The sequence below is a fragment of the Carya illinoinensis genome, chromosome 5 (assembly GCF_018687715.1).
Source record: "Carya illinoinensis cultivar Pawnee chromosome 5, C.illinoinensisPawnee_v1, whole genome shotgun sequence".
NCBI lineage: Eukaryota > Viridiplantae > Streptophyta > Magnoliopsida > Fagales > Juglandaceae > Carya > Carya illinoinensis.
In genome coordinates, this window is record NC_056756.1 from 43,239,582 (window position 1) to 43,260,150 (window position 20,569).

At 35.4% G+C, this 20,569-nt stretch overlaps 1 protein-coding gene across 1 annotated transcript; it reads left to right on the plus strand.

The window, feature by feature from the left end:
• Window positions 1-599: 599 nt before the first annotated feature.
• On the plus strand, window positions 600-13,406 carry LOC122310739 (biotin--protein ligase 2-like). The gene is made up of 10 exons (XM_043124874.1): window positions 600-896; window positions 1,152-1,425; window positions 1,506-1,567; window positions 1,660-1,808; window positions 3,440-3,560; window positions 4,233-4,388; window positions 5,934-5,979; window positions 11,275-11,341; window positions 12,358-12,434; window positions 13,027-13,406. Exons 1-10 carry the CDS (start codon window positions 767-769, stop codon window positions 13,067-13,069), a joined length of 1,125 nt encoding a protein of 374 aa, XP_042980808.1. The 5' UTR covers window positions 600-766; the 3' UTR covers window positions 13,070-13,406.
• The last annotated feature ends 7,163 nt before the right edge of the window (window positions 13,407-20,569 follow it).

The window sequence follows — 20,569 nt, forward strand, 5'->3', positions numbered from 1 at the left end:
GTCCTCTTCGTCAGTTTTATGCTATGACCATCTTTAATGGATGAATATGTGCTTTATGTAGAATTTCCAGGAAATGAAAGAACTAAAGTAGCATTACAAGTAAAAGGCAAGAGTACTGCTACATTCATAAAAGAATTATACAAAAATAATTTTACAAACTGATGTGGTTTTATTTAATCTGTGTGATCTATTTTACAATAAAAGTAATTTTATAATATGATTAATTATATTAAATCACGTTAATTTATGAGATTGTTTTTGTATAATTTGTTTGTGGCTAAAATATTTCCCAAAAGGGCAATAGTGTTTCATACATGAGATAAGAAAATAGTAGTTATAGGTGCTAAATCTATAAAGTAGGAGAAATGTTATACACCACACAACTATCTTACTTGCATTCTACTATATATAATGTTGTTTATTTATGACTATTTGATGATAAAGAAATATATAATAAATGATTATTTAATGGTAATAAATGTGTTACATCTTACTTGATGAGATGCAAATGAAATGATAGTATGGTGTATAAAATTTTTTCACTACAAATAGAGGTGATCACGATGCTATTTTGGCATGATATTTTCTTGGATATTTTCATAAATTATACGAGAATTTGCCAATTTTTGTTTATGTTTCCCTTCTGCAAACACCGTGCAAGAACCAAATGAATTTTGTCTTTATATAGTCGCATTTGGCACCGTTGATTGAGGGCATAGGGGGGCTACAGAGCTTTGGTGAAAGATACGAGGCCAGTTTTTGTGTTATGCCTTTCGCTACGACGAGCGTACTCCGACTCTCGTCTTCTCGGAACTCCCTCTGTTCTCTTTCTCTAAGCAAATTCGTTTTCGCAGACAAAGGGCCTTTCATTCTCTCGCTTTCTATGGCATCATCAGGTTCGATCAAACTCGTTATTACGATTCGTATCCTATTTATCATCCACTGCTGTTTGGCTGCTGAGAAAACGGAGGGAAATTTAAAGGAGGAAGAGTTTAGCTTAACTAGTTTTAAGTATACCTTATCTTTTATATTCTCCGAATTATACATCTTTCTTAAAGACCAAACGAGAAGGTTAACATGCACTTTCAAAAAAAAAAAAAAAAAAGAATGAAGAGAGAAACTTGATTTTTTCTCTTTTATTTTTTGGGCAGCTATGGATTTCAATTCATCTCATACGCTGGTTCTATGTGGAAAGTCGACGGCGGAAAATGAGATCGCTAAATCTATAAAAAGCACTAACGTTTTGAAGCTGCCTGACAATGGCGACATTTCAATTCTTTTGCAATCGGAACTGGAGAGACCATTGAAAGAAGACGAATACTCTTTTAGCATCGATTCCTTCATGAATTGTCTTTCGACTAATCAGTTTGGCAGGTTCCTCATTTGGTCTCCGCGGTTGCCTTCCACGCACAATGTCGTTTCTTGGTAAGTTTCAGAACGATGCTGGATTTTTTTTTTTTTTTTCCCTTCTTGGTTATTATATTGAGTATTTTACTTTTCACCAGCAATTTTGGTGAGCTTCCAATCGGTACGGTTTGTGTTGCCGATGTTCAGTCAAAAGGACGAGGTTTGAACTAATTCGTAGCTTTTCCGATTGTTGGTTGCAGTTTTGGAATTCAGTTTCTTCTTTTACCTAATTATAATGCGGTATTTTCTCAGGTCGGTCAAAGAATGTATGGGATTCTCCAATAGGTTGCCTTATGTTCTCTTTTACCGTACAAATGGAGGACGGGCGAACTGTGCCTCTTTTGCAGTATGTTGTGTCTCTTGCTATCACTGAGGCAGTAAAGGATGTCTGTGACCAAAACGTAAGCTGGTTGCTTTCTCTATTTTGTTGCTACCTTTTGAAAAATAACACTAAGATCAATTTGGCAAATTGGTTTATATTCAGCCTTTGACATCTGATTATTGACATCTTGATTTCATGGGTGGAACAGAATTTTTGAATTAAACAATTTAAGATGAGTTCAACATTAGAGGAAAGTTGGTCTCTAATAAACTTGGAAACTTTGAATTGACTTGATTATTGTTTGTGATGCAGGAAAAGTCTTTGACACCGATTTGATGTGAAAATAAAAAGACATATACTGGTCTGATTCCCAAAAACGTAGAACAAAAGCTTTGATAACATTTCTGATGTAACCACAGTTGCTAGATGCTTTTAGGCTTATGCTTCAAATTGGGTTAAGAAAGTGTGAATTTTGAAGGGTATTAAAGGGCTGGAAATAGGAAGACAAACTCAGAGAGTATCTGGACAGCAAGTGTCTTATAGGAATTAGAAGAAGTTAGGTTAGGCTTCATTGCGGAAAAAGGTATGTAAAAGTTGGGGAATCTAGGTTTTCTAACAGGGGAAGGTGTAAGGTGGGGTTTGGAAGAGAAACAAAATGAAGAAATATCCACGTGATGGATGGATGATAGGGTTTTTATTATAGGGAGATAAAGATTTTGGAAATTAAAGAGAAAATGCAAAGAAAAGATGACATATACAGACAATCATACATATCTTCCTTAGGAGTTATTCTATTCTTAAATTGGCGTGTAGAGCACACCATGCACATCACTTAAATGGTGATATTTGATTTGTAAGATTCAAATTTTAAAATTTTCTTTCAAATCAGATTATGCCATATAAGCACTTTATTAGTTGTGCTTTACACACCTGCTTGAGAATATAATTTTTCTTTCCCAAGTACCACTCTTTGAGTTTCTTAGGCTTCACACCTTAAAGAGAGGAATGGATCACACGTTCATAAGAGCGTATCATATACAAAATTCTCAGAAAGAAAACATGTTCTCCATTGAATTTGAAAGCATTACATAAATATTTAGATAAAAGTAAACATAAAACCTTACATTATGAAAAGATGTTTTTAGGCTCTTAAAAGTGAGATGGGTGGTAGACCTGTTAGTGTGCTGGAAATGGCAGTTTGATAGTCACCACAGTGAGACCTTTTGTAATTGATCCAAATTTGTTTGACCTGGTGCGTTTGGAGGGAAAGAAATTACCGATATTCTCAATATTGCACAAGGAAATTGGAAGACTCTGCTTTCTTCTGTAATTTTCTTTACTTTTGGATGTTAGCCCACCTATATCTCTGTAGCTTTAGCTTCTGGGACTTTTTTTATTAAAAGAAGTCATACTAAATAACTTATAGAATCCATAATAAAAAACCGAAAACATAATAAAATCAAAATATGATATAATGGTCCTAAAGTTCAAACAGTGTCCAGAAATATTAAAGCTACTGAATTATAAAACCATCTCTTTTTTCATGTATCAATTTGAAGTGTAGCTTACAAATGAAGGCCACTCTTATATCTTTGACTAACTTGGGACTATGCATGCCTTACCTGATTTTAATCTATCTAAACTGAATCATGAATAATGCCTAAGGGAATATATGGATATGCTAAGTTTTTATTTCATTGTCCATTTCAGGGCTTGCCATGTGCTGATGTTAAAATTAAGTGGCCAAATGATCTTTACTTGAATGGCCTTAAAATTGGAGGCATTCTATGCACCTCCACATATAAATCAAAGAAGTTCAATGTCAGTGTAGGTAATGGGATTGTTCTTTTGGGCAATGATATGCAATTTTTTTGTGATCTACCATGCTGCTACATATGTAACTGGACTGGCTGGAATGTTTTCCTTTTAATTCCTAGGGGTTGGCTCAAGTGTAAGGGCCTTGGTCTTGGGGTATGCTACCTCCAGGTCTAAGGTTCAAACCCTTGGGTGCAAACAATTTCTAGGGGCCACATGCCATCGGTGAAAAGCCAATGATTTACCTGGTCTGTGTGATGTGGGCACATTACACAAGTCCAGGACCTTTTTTTTTTTTTGATGTCGGGGAACCTCTCCAAGGCAGGGCCCTTTGGACCCACCCCTGCAGAATAAACCCCGGTTCCGTGCACCGCACCCTCGAAAGTTTCCCTACACGGAACTGGTTAAATCGCTGGCTTTTCACCAGGGGGTGTGGCCCCAAAGGATTGTTTGCACCCATGAGGTGTTGAACCTTGGATCTTGAAGGGAATGAGACCCCAAGACCAAGGCCTTCACCACTTAGGCCAACCCCTTGGGGTTTTACACAAGTCCAGGACTTAACCAGATAAAATACATGTTGCATTGCACGGTCTCCAAGGTTCCTCTTCATATATGTAAAAAAATCATACTGTAATTTAGACTGTGTGTGCTAGGTATTGAATCATTCCATGAATCCATGTCCTTGCAGGTATGGGGTTGAATGTTGACAACCAGAAACCAACAACATGTTTGAATGCAGTTCTAAGAGAACATTCTGATGTGGCTTACCGATTTAGTAGACCAGAAATACTTGCAGCCTTTTTCAATAAATTTGAGAGATTTTATGATCTTTTCATTGATCAAGGTAAATATATGTTATAATCCTATTTTCATTGTAAATAGTATGGCACTGCAATGTTCAATGTGTTGCCTCCTTTATCATGTTGAATTTTATCATCTCTCTTAAAATTTCGGCTTAACTATGCTAGTTGATACTTTCTTTGATTCTCATATAAATTAGGCTATACAGTATTCCCACATACTTCGGGTAATTAACTTAATTTACTTTGAGGAAGGATACAAGTGGGTTGTGCATAGGGCTGAAAATTGATCCTTTAGATCAGTCTGAAGACCAAACTGCAAAACGAACCAAAGGGAGGATGTTTATTCTTGTGTCGACCAGCCAAATCATTGAGTCAGTAGACTGGCTCAGAATGACCCCAACAGTCAACGGTCTAGGATTAAATGGTGATGGGGGGCAAGCCAAGGAGTGGATACAGGCAACTCCAAGAGTTGCTTTCTAAGTGTTAAAGAGAAATGAAAAAGAGAACAAGAAGAGTCAGAAAGAGAAATTGATCATGATGTGAAGCTCTAACCTAAATTCTAAAATATAGTAAAAAGGCAGTATTTTAGCAAATATTAGTTTTCATATATCTGGGCCTGGACAACAGGGCTTATATTTTTAAATATATGTAATATTACATTCTCTCTCTCTCTCTCTCTCTCTCTCTCTCTCTATATATATATATATATCGGTTTGGTCATGTCTAGGTGAACCAAGTTGCCCAAACCGAGACCGAAACAGTCTTATTGATTCTTCAGGTTCCAGAACTGACAACCAATTGGCAAAGGTTACTGGTTTTGGTCAGTCCCAGTTTCAGTATGTACACCTCTAATTAAATGCACACATCATGCATTGGGTAGTTGAAAAGGGAAGTTCAGAGTGCACATTTTTCTTGCAAAATCTATACTTTGAATGCATTCAATGATTTTTTTAATTCAAATATAGATAAAGCTAGACCAGAAAGAACAGTTTCTGAATACATCCTTTTATTTCTGAATTTACATTTTTGTCCCTCAGCATAGATGTAATTTCCATCATTCAGGAGATTACCTGGTATGCCAATGTGTTAAAACCTATTAGATTTCCCAAGTTACTTGGAAACCTTCTCCACGATTTGTTAATGAATAGATTGATCTGATAATTTTTAGGGTAAGTACTCATTGTGCATTAGAGGTATTTTCTGCCCATTCTACAATATGTTATGTAGCTCATATGCCCAATGGGCCTCCAATGGACCAAAAGAGACAACACTATTTGTGATTGTTATCATAAAGGGTACAAACTATTACTTGTTGTGCTCTGTACATCGTTGAACAAAATAGACCATTTTTTGCTGCCTTTGACCACAAAAAATATTTTGTTATGCTTTTACCAGTGCTTAATAAGCTGGTTGTGAGGACATAGCCGAGCTAATTGTTTAATTTGGTGTATGCATGTGTTCCATTTACCAATAAAAAAGGGCATGTATGATGATATGCTATGTCATTCTGTGAGTAGCATATTGTATTTGATAAACTATGTTGGTATGTAGAATAATGTCAAGTTCTTTTGCTGTGCATTTTACAGGATTTCAATCACTTGAAAAGCTGTATCTTAAGACATGGCTGCACAGGTGACCGTAAATTTAAATATCTGCTCTCTATGGTTGACACCAAGTCTCTTTATAAATTGCTTGCGGTTATATTCTGGCAAAAAATAAATATTTCATTTGCTTGTGGGCATTTAGTTGCTATTTGGTGAAAGGTAAAAGATTCAGCATCATAGTTTGTTTCTATGCATGCGTAAAGCAAAGAAAAGTCTACTCATATGTCCAAATCAATCCACTTTTTCTTTTATGGCAATTAAAAACCAAAAACTAAAAGTTGTTATTTCTGAAAAAATTTGTCGGTGCTTAGAAGTTGGAGCTTGAAGAACATGACGAAAACTTTTCTCAACCACCAGTGCACCCTAATGGTCAAAGGCTGGGCTTGAGATGAGCTGTACACTCTGACCTCATGGATTCGATTTCGTACTAAGAGTTCCCTTGGATTACCGGATACATGGTTCCAATGGGTGGGGTCATGTATCCAGGTTTTACTTCCTAGGACTGGGTCCGTTGTTTTTGTTTGTGGGGGGGGGGGGGGGGGGGGGGGTCGTGTATCTAAAGTTTACTCCCTAGGAGTGGGTTCCAAGGACCATGCCTTGGTGAAGTTCGATGTCATTAGGAAAAGAAAAACTTCATTCAACCATCCAACTTGACTCAGTACTAGTCGTCCTTGTGGCCTTTGTTGTTGCATCTTATTGTGGCATTAAACATCAAAGTGATCAAGAGCTGGTAGAGAAAAGCAACTTGGCTTGATTAAATAATCACTTCACCAATCATTTGGGATGGAAAATGATTTTCTTTTTACTTCAAATCTTTCGCTGAAAACAGGCGATTAGTTATTTTCTCACTGCCAGAACCCCCTCCTCTCTTGATTTATTATGGACATTTTCCTCACTGTGGCTTCAACTTAAACCATATTACTCCTTAATCCTTATTGACGGTGAGGTTTATCTTGGTTTCACGACTGAACCTGTAACACCCCGTTCCCCTAGAGTTAAGAATAAAGTCATTTTTAGAAATTTAGGGAAATTGGAGTGCTATGATCTTGACTTTAGAAAAATTTTCTTTTCTTTAAATGAAGCGCTGGAAACAAAAGATTCCATAAAATAAAACAAAGTCATTATTTATGAAAATACAGTATAGAAGTCCGTCTACGGAAGTACTTATTAAAATTTCTCAAATTTTGTACTATAAAAATCTTCACTTAAAAAGCTCTGTACATAATCTAGGCCTTTGCCTCGCCTCCTTGGGCCAAGTCCCGTCCTGCAGCCCCATCCTCATAAAGATCTTTACCCGGGGCAGTTAAAACATAAAAACATACCAAAAAAATGAATTGAGTACTTAATAAATAGTACATAATATAATAAACATAATAAACATAGTTTTCTTGAAAGCGTGCATACTTAATACTTATTCTTATACTAACATAAACATGTAACATGCATTATGCATAATTCATTAAACTTATCTTTTCCTTTCTTTATTGGCCAGCACACCTTAACCCCCCGTGTGTAGGGTTGTGCACTGGTTCCACTGGCTGTTGCCACAAGGGGAATCTCTTAACTTATCATAACATACTATGATGGACCATTCTTATTTCCGTGGTTTGCACATCTACCCATAGCTGCATTGGTACCATGCATCTCTTATGGCCATTCTTCAAACTTCTGTCATAACTTGTCTTCTATCTTTCTTACCATGATGCATGTAGAACACATAATCACATAGCTTATACTCATCATAAATGAAAGCATATCACGATGCATGTAAAACAAATATTAACATGACATTCAAAAATCACTTTCATCATAACTTGATACGTAAAAAGTGGCTTCCAATAAAGGGCATATTCGGCACGGAGTAGCTGGGAGCTTTGGAAGTGGAAGGTGCTGTGGTGCTGCAGGGAGGTTGTTGCTGTGAGAAGTGCGACGGGGCTGGGTGTGGACTTTGGTGGTGCAGGTCATTGTGCGACAACTGCTGCAGCTTGATAATGGTAGGTTCCTAAACTTGAAGAACACTACAATGAGAGAGAGACAGAGGGAGAGAGGGAGGGAGGAAGAACTGTTGGGGGCCTCTGTCAAGCCTCCAAACACTAAGGGTCCGATCCTTGCCTTGTTGCTCCTCTAGTGACCGATGGGACTCCTTTGCTTGGTGTAGATCACGTGTAGCCTAATGGGAGCTTGGGTGAAGTGAGACTAGGGTTCAATGGTGGGAAGTATGGATGGTGTTTGGGCTAGGTGATCATGGTTTGGGTGATGATGGTGCACGGCTAGTGACCCTTGGTGTGCTAGGCGCTACTTGTGTGCTACTGTTGGATGAAGGGTGATCTTGACTAGGGTTTAGAAATGAGTGAGTGGGGCTAGGTTTGATGAGGGGTTTTTCGGCCAAGGCTTGTGGGGGTGTGTTCAGCTAGGGCAAAGGGGGCTTGTGAGATCCTAAAAGTTAGGAATTGTGAAATTCCTAAAAAATAGGATTTGAGATCTAGAGATCTAGGATTGTAAGGGTTGGCCGAAAATGGGGGATGGATAGAGAAAATGTGTTTTGGTGGGAAGATGAGATTTGAATGAGTTAATCAAGGAAATTGACCAATCAAAAGATGGAGGGAAAAATGGAAGTGAGAAATTATAGGATCTAGGGTTTCGGCCAAGCCAAGGAGGCTATGGCCGAATTATGGGATGGATCTAGGGTTTTTGTGGTTTTCCTGGCTATGGGATTTGATGGGGGGCGTGTATGGCTTGATGGGAGGCTAGGGTTTTGTGATTTGAGGCAATTGAAGGTGATGGAAAAGGCAAATGATAAGGCTGGCCGAAATTGATGTGTGTGAGATGGGATTCTTCTAATAACTTTAATGAGATCTCATGAACATGTGAGAAATCACATGCAAACAAGAGATCTAGCAAAAACACCACAAATCCAAATTCCCCAATGGAAGATTCGGCCTCCACGCTCCAAATCAATCAACACAAACTCCACAAAATCACAAAGATAGAAAATAAAAATAACAAAGGAACCAAACAACTCTTGATTCACGAATTGTGCAAGAAATTGAAAGGAAACCTCAATATATTAAAAGATAGAATGAACTTATCAAAAAAAAAAAAAATATTAAAAGATAGAATGAACCAACACCGATTCACGAATTGCACGGTGAAGATTCTCTCCTTGGGGATTCACGAATTGCACCCCAAAAGAGCCCAAGTGCATGTGCACCGAAAATCACAATCCTCCAAGCCTTATGGCCGGCCACTCTATAGTCAAAATGCCAAAAAATCCTAATGAAATGTCTAAGGATCTTATTTATAGAGTTTACAAAGTGGAAACCCCCAAAAGGTCCTTAGGCAAAATAAAATAAAATAAATAAACAAATGAAATAATAATTAATCAAGTCTTTAAATAAAATAAATTAAAATAATAAAAATGATAATTTAGCCATGGTGACCGTGGCATGCATGGCCCATGGTGGGCTAAGGTGGTGCATAGTCCACGGCTAGGCTAGTCATGGTCTGGTCCGTGGCTCGTTGCATGGCGTGGCATGGTGCCACGAGTTGGTCTGGTGGTGGGCATGACATGGCGTTGTGCATGGCCTGCTGATGGTGGGCATGGCATGGTGCCAAACCTAGGCCTGATGGTGGGCACAGGGTGATGTCGTGCTGCTGCTGTGGTACCCAGTCAAGTGGCTTGGGCAGTGGTCCTGCATGGCCCGGGCTGGTGGCTTGGGTGATGAGCATGCATGGCCCAAGTTAACGGTTTGGGCTATGGGGCTGCAGGGCACGGGCTGGAGCCGTGCTCTGGTTGGCATGCCCACTAAGCCTTGCCTGCAAGGCACGGGCTGGAGCTGTGTGCTGAATGGTGTGCCTGTGGGGGCACGCCACTAGCCTTGCCTGCAAGGCACAGGCTGGTGCTTTGCGCTAGATGGCGTGCCTGTGGGGGCACGCCTCTAGCCTCACTAAGTGGTGCGGGGGCATGCATGCATGCGCGCAGGTGCACGCTCAAGGGCACACGCAAGCCTGTATACATGGTCTGCACACGGCCAGTAGCCTCCACAGTCGCCTACTGCATGTCATGGTTTGAGCCAAGGCATGCAAGCAGGCTAGCCATGTGACCCTCCATGAGTCGTGTCGAGGCGTGGTCCCTGGCAAATCTCTTGGGGGTTGTGACAAGAACACTACAATTAATAGGCGTGTAGATAGGGTGTGCGGTAGCACACGAGGGTGATACAGTGCAGCAACCCTAGTTGAGGGAGATGGACGCACACATGTGGTCTATATTTATAGAAGGTAGTCGGGTCATGGTTCTTGCAAATGGGTTGGGTCATGCTCATGGGTCCCAGGGTTTTTCTTGGGCATTGTATGAGCTTAACAAATGGGATGTGCCATTTTAAATGATCTAAAGAATCTCATGAGCTTGCCCATATTTTAATGGGCCAATTATTCAATAAATTCCAATGGGCCTGGTCTTGAGTCCAAAATAAGCCCAACTTGTCCAATAAATATTTTTGGGCTTTTAAAATAAATTCTTAGGCCTAATACCAATTAAATGTAGGTCCATAAATATTAAATGGGTTATAATCCAATTATTGAGTCTAATAAAAATCATTATTCCATGAGAATAAAATTTCAGCCCGTGGCCTATTCAAAATTATCCAATAAATCTCAATTGGGATTCCCAAAAATATTGGCCCATTAATACCTTCCAAAACCATGCACTAAACCTTAAAGGGCTTTAAAATAAACTCTTGGGCCCTTGGCCTAATTAAAGTTCCCAACCAACCTCAATAACTTAATAGCTCGTGGGTTATTCCAAAATGGTCCATTAAACATAATTTAGGCCCAATAAAATTATCCTTATTCAATCCCTAATAATATATATATGTTTTTACAAATAAAAGTTCATTTTACTTATAAAAGAAAATAATGTTGGATCAGGTTGTTATAGAACCATTTTGGTTTTCTATCTCAAAATACTCTATTGGTGCTGTTACTGCTATCCTCACCTTCCCACAAAAGTTTGATTGCAGGGGTGCATGTTAACACTTTAGTAATGCCTATTTCTAGATGTTTTGTTTTGTTTTTTGTTTTCTATCATAATCATCCGTCTCAACATTATCATTCACCTCATTGCAATATTTTGAAAGATCGGGCTTGTTTAAGAGCAGAAATAATCTGTTCTAGTATAATTAATGGCAAACAAGCCAGAGCTTCTTGTTTTAGTTGTGACGTCATGATACATTTTTAAATTCTGTTTTACGTTTACATCTTATGCACTGATATTTTCCTAAAAGCTTAAACTCATAATTTTTTTCTTTTGGGTATTTGCATGCAGTGGACAAAGAGTAATTTTACAGGAAAAGAATGAGGACCAAGTGGTTGAAAATGTGGTTACTATTCAGGTATGATGAATTTAAAGGCTTCCTACATGCTTGATAATATGTGGAGCATAAAATGGGAGATTCAGGCATGTGCAGATAGAAATTTTTTGTGTTCGTTCCTATTGTGTAAAGCTGAAAGAATATTTTAAACTTCATCAAACTTGGGACTTCATGGCATAGATTCTGATTTGAGCAAAAAACTTGTCCACTTCAATCCAGTTCAATTGGATTTAGTAATATTGCAAAATGTATCAATATAGTTGTTACAATCTAAAATATAAATCATTGAAACGTTTGAACATTGAAGGTTTTAGACATTTTGTTAATTCCACTATCATTAGTGAATTGTGATTCATATGCTTACAAAATCAGCCTATCAAATTATTGGCAGGCATGGGTCCAAAATAGACAAATTATAAAAGAAAGAGCAGCAGCCCAATAAACAATAAAAAGTTATTTTTGTTGTAAAAACATTTAATTACATATAGAAGGGTTTTAGTATTGTGCAACTTCCATAAATGTTTGTGACTTTTGTGACTTGTGATGCACATGCTAGTGTAAAATATTGACATTTTTATTAGGGGAAAATACACTTTCTACCTCCAAATTGCACCTTGCCCCCCAAAGTAATAAAATAAACACGTTCTCCCATCCAAGTTCCAAAAAGTTGCAGTATGGCTACTATATAAAAAAACAAGGTTGCGCTACTGCTATTTTTCATAGTTTGTTAGATTACAATTTTACAATTGGTTCTTGAAGACCCTAATCTGATTTTCATTAGAGTTTCAATTTTGATCCTTGATCTTCTACAACAAATTAAAAGAACGTATGAAATACCTGAATATAAATGAGGTTGCCAGTGATGCGGCTGAAACTCAATTGCAATATCATACAACTTTTGAGTATGTTCAATACCAATTTTTGTGCCTCTTCAATTCAAGGGGGATACTCAGTAGTTCAGATTGAACTTCCTTTCAGTATGTGTGCCAGAAATAGGAATATTGATTTTTTAAAACATTTAATTCTCTTATGTGTAGGGTTTGACATCCTCAGGATATTTATTAGCCATTGGTGATGACAATCAAATGTATGAGCTTCATCCTGACGGCAATAGGTATTGTGTTTTAATGGTATTCTAGAGATTGTTATTAGCTATGAAAAAAAATAAATTAGGAGAATACATGGGTCAGTAGACTCAGTACAGTTTGTGTGTGTGTGTGTGTGTTGTCTTATGCAGTCATTTGTTTGTCATGGTGGCCCAACCTAACATCTTAGATATGGTTTGGGTATATAATTTTCAACCACTGGCCTCCCATCTCTTTCCATTCTTGTACTGGTCAACCCTGGATAATACCTTGGGGGCACAACTCGCATATTTTAAAAAAAATTTTATACCAAAACCTTAAAAGTAAAAAAGCATCTCAAGCAATGTATTAATTGCACTTCTTCTATTCTTGCAAATAATTTACAAGTGTTGCATAATTAATTATGCTTATATTTCCTTGCACAAATATGCATGTGTATGTATTAGTCTCCTTAAGCCATTACATTCCCTTAATATGAATTTTAAGAAGTATGTCTCTAGAGTACCCCGTAACAGTTGGCAATTTCATTTGTGGCTTTATCTTGAGATGCTATGGTTCTTGATCCATGTTACAGAAAATATATGATTATAGATCATGCTTTTATTTATTTTGTGGTTTCAGTTTTGACTTCTTCAAAGGACTGGTTAGAAGAAAACTTGACTGAAGAAGCACCTTCAAATGGAAGCAACTCTAGTCCTCAAACGTGTGCATATTTGATCACGTCCGTTGTCCTATTTTTGTCTCCTTTTTGGCGCAACTATTTTTTTCAAAGAAACCTTAGCTATACTTAAAATTTAATTAGGTAAGATTTCCTAAATTACAACTGTTGTACAATTCTTTGAACAGCTGTTTAGCAAAGTAAAAATATATCAAGTGATATATTTGACATCCGGTACAGGTGGAATCATAGTTGCTGCAGATAATTATTCATTTGTAGGACTTCTTGTTTCTCTGTTGATAGCTATGAGCTAAGTTCTATGAATAATTTGTCTTTATGATTAGTTGGGTACCATAGCGCTATTAGGTTGTACTAATGTTTCAAGATGCACTCAAATATATGTTCAATTTGGATGTGTCGACTGATTGATGAACTCCATTATGATTTATGACCTACATGTCATAAATAGTAGTTGTGAGAGCTTTCATTGGTGTTGAAGACATGACATGTACCAGTTTTTTTAATCACTGTCAAGTGTCTAAACATGCAGGATGGAGATTTCTTCTTCCTATGGGCTGGGGATGAAAATTCCATTGTTGTAAGCTGACAATGATTTTGGATGTCTTGGAAACTAGTGGTGTCCTAACACACAACAGTATGTCTCGTGGATGTGGGTTGCTTGATGTTTCTGCTTTGTGTCAGTGAGTGTGTTAAATGTGTAATTTGGTGGGTGGGAGAGAAAGTGACTCTCCCACCTCCCACATGCATAGCCTTCTGTGATTAGGTCCAAGCCATAGTACCATTGTCGTTGCCTGAAACCACTGTGGGGGTCCATGTTTGGAGTGATGTCTCTATCGTAATGTGTGGGATTAAATTGAGTTATATGTCATTCTCGAAAGGCTGCAAAAGGTCAAACGAGATGAAGTTTATGGGTACCTAGTCATTCACCAAAAAAATACTTACAGGTTTTGTTTCTATCAATAATTCACCAAGCACATCAAGTAAACAGTCTTAAAATTGCCATGGAGTGAGTTGTACTAGGTTGTTGGCAAGCAAACACTGCAAAAGGAGAGCTGCTGCCTATCAATGTCCTGTTTGGTGCTTGTGGGAACAGTAGCGATGATGTTAAATCCCTTAGTCGCAATAGGCTGTGTTGCACTAAGCTGTGATGGTTAAGGGCCAAACTCAACAAGTTTGTTAGAGTAGTGCCCTTTTATTTTCATTGTAGACACAGGTGTAAAGTTTCACAAGAAGATAAAAGAATATAGATGGATGGATGGATGGAGATGTAGACAAATGAAGCTCGACTTTCAATGAATCGTACTTATGGATGATCTTCTGCAAGAATAATGAGGAAGAAAGTAGGATTAGTCAAAGATCCCTTTGGATTAGCACATGGCAAGCAGGCAATTATGGACCAGAGTGGGTAGAGATAGATATAGAGAGTTACTAGGTAATTACCCAGAGAAAACAAAAGAAGATAAGAAAACTGAATCATTTGAGATTGGTTAGTAGGTGAGGCCAAAATAGATGCCCGTGCTCGCAAATGGGGTTGGAAATGAAAAAAGAAATGTTAGGAATTGCATCACTATCAGATCTTATTTCACTTTTGTGGGCGTGCGAAGATTAGATTTAGGCAGTGCTTAGATCAAATCATTGTTAAAAGAAGATAAAGGTATAAAAGTTAACAATCATTGTTAAAGTAAGGTAAGAATGCAATAGTAGTGTAGTTTCTTACCTCACTGGGTTGAAATTTCCATTCATAATTGCCTAGTTTGGTCCAAAAAGTTAAAAAAGAGGTAAGCGATCTTTGTACAGCTAATTAACGGGATCCCGTGGGGCTGGCTGCTCTATGAGTGAAGTAATTACAATTTATTTATTTATTTTTTTAAATGTAGCACATGGAAGTTTCCTTTTAGTGTAATGCTAGATATAGTTTTAGGGTGTTTAGTTTTACACACTCACTTAAAAAAAAAAAAAGTAAAATCTATCATTGAAAAATGATTCTTTTATGTAGATCTAGATTTACACTTTCTTTTAAAGGAGTGTGCGGGATTTATATACACTAAGACTGTAAATATCATTTTTCTTTTTTTTATTCTCTCTTGTTTTGGTCAAACAATGCTTTACAACTCACAAATAGTTAACTAGATTTTGAGTGTTTCTCCAAATTGAGCTATACTACCTCTAGACTCATCGATAAGAATGATCACATATAGAGCATATATGACAATAACATATTTTTTTAAAAGCTTAAATTAAAAAAAAAAATCATATATCATTTTATGAAAATGTCATTTTTTTTTTCACATAATCAAATGATACGTGACAATTTTTTAAATAAGAGCGAACAGAATATATATGAATTGATGTAAAATCTTGTAGAAAAAATAAGTATGACTACAAGTATTTTGAGCAAGGCACAAGTAGAAGACGCACCAATTATCCAAAATTAAAAGAAAAAACCGAAAAGAAGAGGAAACAAGAAGTCACGCATGACTAAGGCTATATAAAAGGACCAGACTAGATTGATTGTCATATTGGTCGATTTCGTGGTGTGGTTTTTTTAGATCCAAACGAGATCAAATGTGTATATATATATATACTTAAATATTTTATATTTATAAGATATTATTTTATATATTAGTTGTATAAGTTAATTATATAATTTTTATTCAAAGAATCAAATATTGACCATATATATAATAGAATTATTTAATATTCATTAACCATATATAAAATATTAAATGAATCATTTAATTTTATTAACCATATATATATAATAAAAAAATGTTCACAGATTAAATTGAACTGAATTAGATTGATTGAACTGATAGCTGATTATCCAATGATAAAAATGATGTATCGAAATTTTCGATCCGTGACTCTCTGAATTGATTACACCCCTATGCATGACACATAAGACAGTTTGAAATGGATATATCTTAAATCCAAACTTGGTAACTTTTGGGAGGGAAAAAGAAAAGTAAAATGGCATTTGGCTTTGTTCAATCACGAATGAAATTAGGATCTTGTTACAGTCACAGTTAAAAAAAAGTTTGATACATTTTCTTATATTTTTAAATATTTTTTTCTAAAAAGGTTCTTAATATTATTTAAAAACATTTTCTTATTCAATAAAAAAAGATAAGTGGCTTTTGCACGCAGATAAGCATTATCCATGAAAGACTCATTTAGAGCCACTGCTGGAGCCTGGAGGCTCTCGCTAGACTATATATATATATATATATTTTCACATCATTTTTTAATATTTTTTAAAAAAATTATAATAATATTAAACAAAATTTTTTTAATTATTTAAAAAAAAAACCCCGCTCCAATCTAGCATTTCTCTATCCACGAAATGATGAAACTACCGTCTATATCTCTGCGAGTACTGAGAAACCGTACGCCGAAACGCAGCAACAGAATAGAAATTGGGAAGTGCTTCTCTTCTCCAACGGTTCACGAGGACGGTTTCCCAGTGATGGTGAATGACTACCACGTGCTATCCACGTCAACACGATTATGTACCTTTGACCCCCGATTTTTTTTGGTCAAACTGAGGCTGAGCTCCTGTACCGAGAAACGGTATCTCCGTGATCCTCTGCCCTCTGGTACATCTTAACATGCAGTGCTGTCCCTCTGTGCTTCATTTTTATCTCTTTTCATTGCCTCAGACCGAAGGTGACATCTCAACACGTGTTCTCCATTCAGGCCTATGCAAAGACAGCCCCCTCCCCAACTCAATGAACTCATCACCAATGGGGCTGCGTACGTCTTCAGTTTCTTTTTCTTTTAAAACTATATTTTATCTTTATCTTTTCTTTGCTTTTACTTTCATTTCACTAATGATACTCCCACGCTAAGGTTGACATGGCACTTACATGTCATCAGACATGATGGTTATCTTTATTGTTTTATTTTTATTTAAAAAAATTAAAAATATTTAAATCAAAAAAATCTCTCATATTTAAGATTTAAGGAAATTTAGTTATTATCTAATTATTATAATTTTTTAAATTTTAATACAAAATATAAAAAATAATTTAATTTTTTTAAATTTTAAAATAATAATAATATTAAAAATAATATTTTAACAATATTTTATTTAACTTTCAACTTAACTTAACATTTAAACACAACCTTAGAATCCCCTCTTTCAAACCCTCTCTATTACCATATCTCCCTTGGTCGTTGGTCGTTGATCTCCATTGGTGCTTGTCACATGGTTTATGGCATTACGATTTCATGAAGGTCTCCTCTCCACCATCACATTTTCTCTTGAATTTTCTCACTGCTCCCCTCCAGATTTTGCTATTGTCATCTCTCCCCATAAAAGTTAGATTGTGTGACCCTGTCGAACATTACATAGGTCTGATCGCACATTTTAACTCATCTTGTACTATAAAAAATCATCTTCTTACCCACTCAATATTTCGTTTGATCTCATAATAAGGTTTTTGGAGACTGAAGTAGGTTCCTACCCTCACATTCTCGTGCTTGAAACATTAAGCTAAATGTAAGAACTTGTGTAAGGATTTATTTATTAGGATCTGTAATGACCAGTGTGTACTCATAGATATATGTAATTTTTAATCAAGGATGTAAAATATGTAAGGTAGATTTGAAACCATTATGCAAGTAGGCTGGAAAAATGAACTTAAGATGAAAAATGAAGGTAGGTCAAAAAATTAAGCTTAGTTAGAAAAATGAAGGAAGATTAATAAAGAGTAATGATAGGGATACAACTATTACCTACATAACTCTCTCAATTCCTTTCTTTCCTTGGAAGGAGATTGTTGAGTATAGGAACATGCACCATCGAGGTAGAGGGAGGAGTTACATATATCTCCTCATTTATCTCATCTCTTTGACATTAGCCTTAGTTTGCAGCTAATCACTCTTCTTTTTTAGTCTTTTTTCTCTTCCCACATTCAAGGTATTTTTTTCTTATTTTGTAGGATGAAGTTTTTTAGCCTTGATCTACTTCCTTCTCAATCCCTCAACTCTTCTTGTCGTTTGCATCATGCTGACGCTAGTCTTGTCCCCAAACAATGAGCACGTGAGACACACATGCCTCTAAAGTGCATGGATCTCATGTGCTAACCAAGCATCCACCGCGACTTACTCACCGGCGCACGTGTGATGTGCATGCTCACAATTTGTTAAAATATAAAATAAATAATAAAGTCTATATCTTTTTATTAGTTTAAATTTTTGAGACAAATGATGGTTTTATTTAATATCAGAATAAATGTTCTAAATTCAAACTCTGACATTACACTCTATTACATTTAATTAAATATTACACCAACATGTGAGTGAGAGTGTTAAGATATGAAATAAATAATAAAATCTATATTTTTTTATCGATTTATAAAATTTTTAAGATAAGTGGTAATTACAGGTTGCACACCAGCGGCAGACCAGGTCCAGAACTACCACAACCAACCGGCCACATGCTCCTCCAAACATTTTTCAATGGATCCAATTATTTGAGTGTTTTTTTTTATTATTCTTTTGATCGTATGTACTCGGAAGCTTGATCTACCAAGATGTTTACGGTGTTCAGCGTCTCCCCCACTTTCTCAAAGCACGTACGAGTTTCTTTTTGTGTGGAAGTGATTTTTGTTACCCTCTTTAAGAATGCATAGATTAATATGGGATTGGAGATCCTCGATCGACTATCGTCTCTAAACAGTTAACTATTGCGATCGAGAACGTCTCGTAAAAAAAAAAAAAAAGAAGAAGAAGAAGAAGAAGAAGAGAAGAGAAAGTCTCGTAATAAATGATTCAAAGCAGTCCATTGAATCATGAATTGCTTTTGACAACTTCTATAATGGCGACCGATTACAGAACCAGCAACAACCGCCATTTTCCATTTATTTTTATTTCTTGCACTGTATTTATTATTTTGGAACAATTGTTGTGAATCTCATGCAATATTTTAAATTTTGTTCCGGTAATCATTTTAGTTTAAATATTGAAACAAAATATTTCAGTATTAATATACTGTCATGTATGGTCTATACAGTTGCTAGATCTTGTGGATCTTGAAGGAATTGGCTTGAGAAAATGTGTGGAAGAAGAAGTGGCAGTTTTGTTAGTTAATGATCGTGATGTGTCGTTGTATAGGAAAAAGGTAGTAAGAAGGATGTCATGTAAATGTAACGGTGTCGTTTCAATTAGTAGTGAGTTTGGATGAACGATATCGTTTTGTAATGTTTGTTGGAAGAGTAGTGATTTAGAAGAAGCGGTGTCATTTGGGTTAATAATTAGAATGTAAAACGATTTGTTTTGGTGATGATGAATTCTTTTATGATAAATATAAGGGACATCATGAGTTAGAATTGAGGCTAAATCTAATGATCAAATTTTCCTCTAATTCTCTTTCTCTCATCTCCTTTTCTTACTTTCTCTCTCTAGTTCTTGGGTTCTTAGAGGATGATTTCCTCGAAATAGTCATAGCAGTAGTGAGCCCATTACATGTATTCTGGTATATCGTCTTAAGATTAATTATATATTATATATAAATATTTATATGTATATATAAACTATTAACTAATAAAATGTATATTTATATAAGTTTGTATTATGTGTGTATATATATATATATATGTATATATGGAAGAATTGAAAATTTATAAAATAAATATATATTAAAAAAATTACAAACTTGAGTTGAAACAAAAAATAAAAATAAAAGAATAAATAAATTATTAAAAGTAATTATATTTCTAGAAAAAGAGAGAACGAGAGGACATATTTAAAGTTATAAAAAATTAAAATTATATAAATATATTTTATATTCTAAAATTAATTAAATACCATCTAGAGTTAACATTTACAAAAATATCATCTAAGCACAAGAGAATTACCTAAATAGTTTGAAATAAAATAAGGTTCGAAATGATTGAATTTAATCGAAATGATCGGAATGAGCTGAAATTTGGAATGAAACAGAGCAATGAGGTATAGCGTACCGAATACTATACATTGAAATGAAAAATTTTGGCCAAAACGACTGGAAGAGAATTTAAAACTATGATCATATTCCTATTTACACTTGGTGTATATTTTTTTAGTCATGAATGAAATTATATTAATAATAAAAAAAATTACACACCTCTTTAATAGATATTATTATTTTTTAAATTCGTATTATTAAGGTCAAATAAAACTCAAATAAAATAATAAAATAATATTATGTAATATTTGTGTCTATATATTTTTGTAAGATAAGATAGAAGCAACCCAATTCGTACGATATCACTTACCTTTTATAACGGAAAACGGAACTCTCGAGTCTAATTCTATGCCGAAAAGTGTAACGATAAGGTAATTACAGATTTTAAATCAAAAATATTTTAAGAGCTAGTCTATATATACTCTTTAAATTGGAATCACTATATAATTATGTTTAAAAAAATTTAAAATTATAATATTATTTTTAAAAAAATAATATATATATTTTTATCATCATTTATTAATAATATATAAATA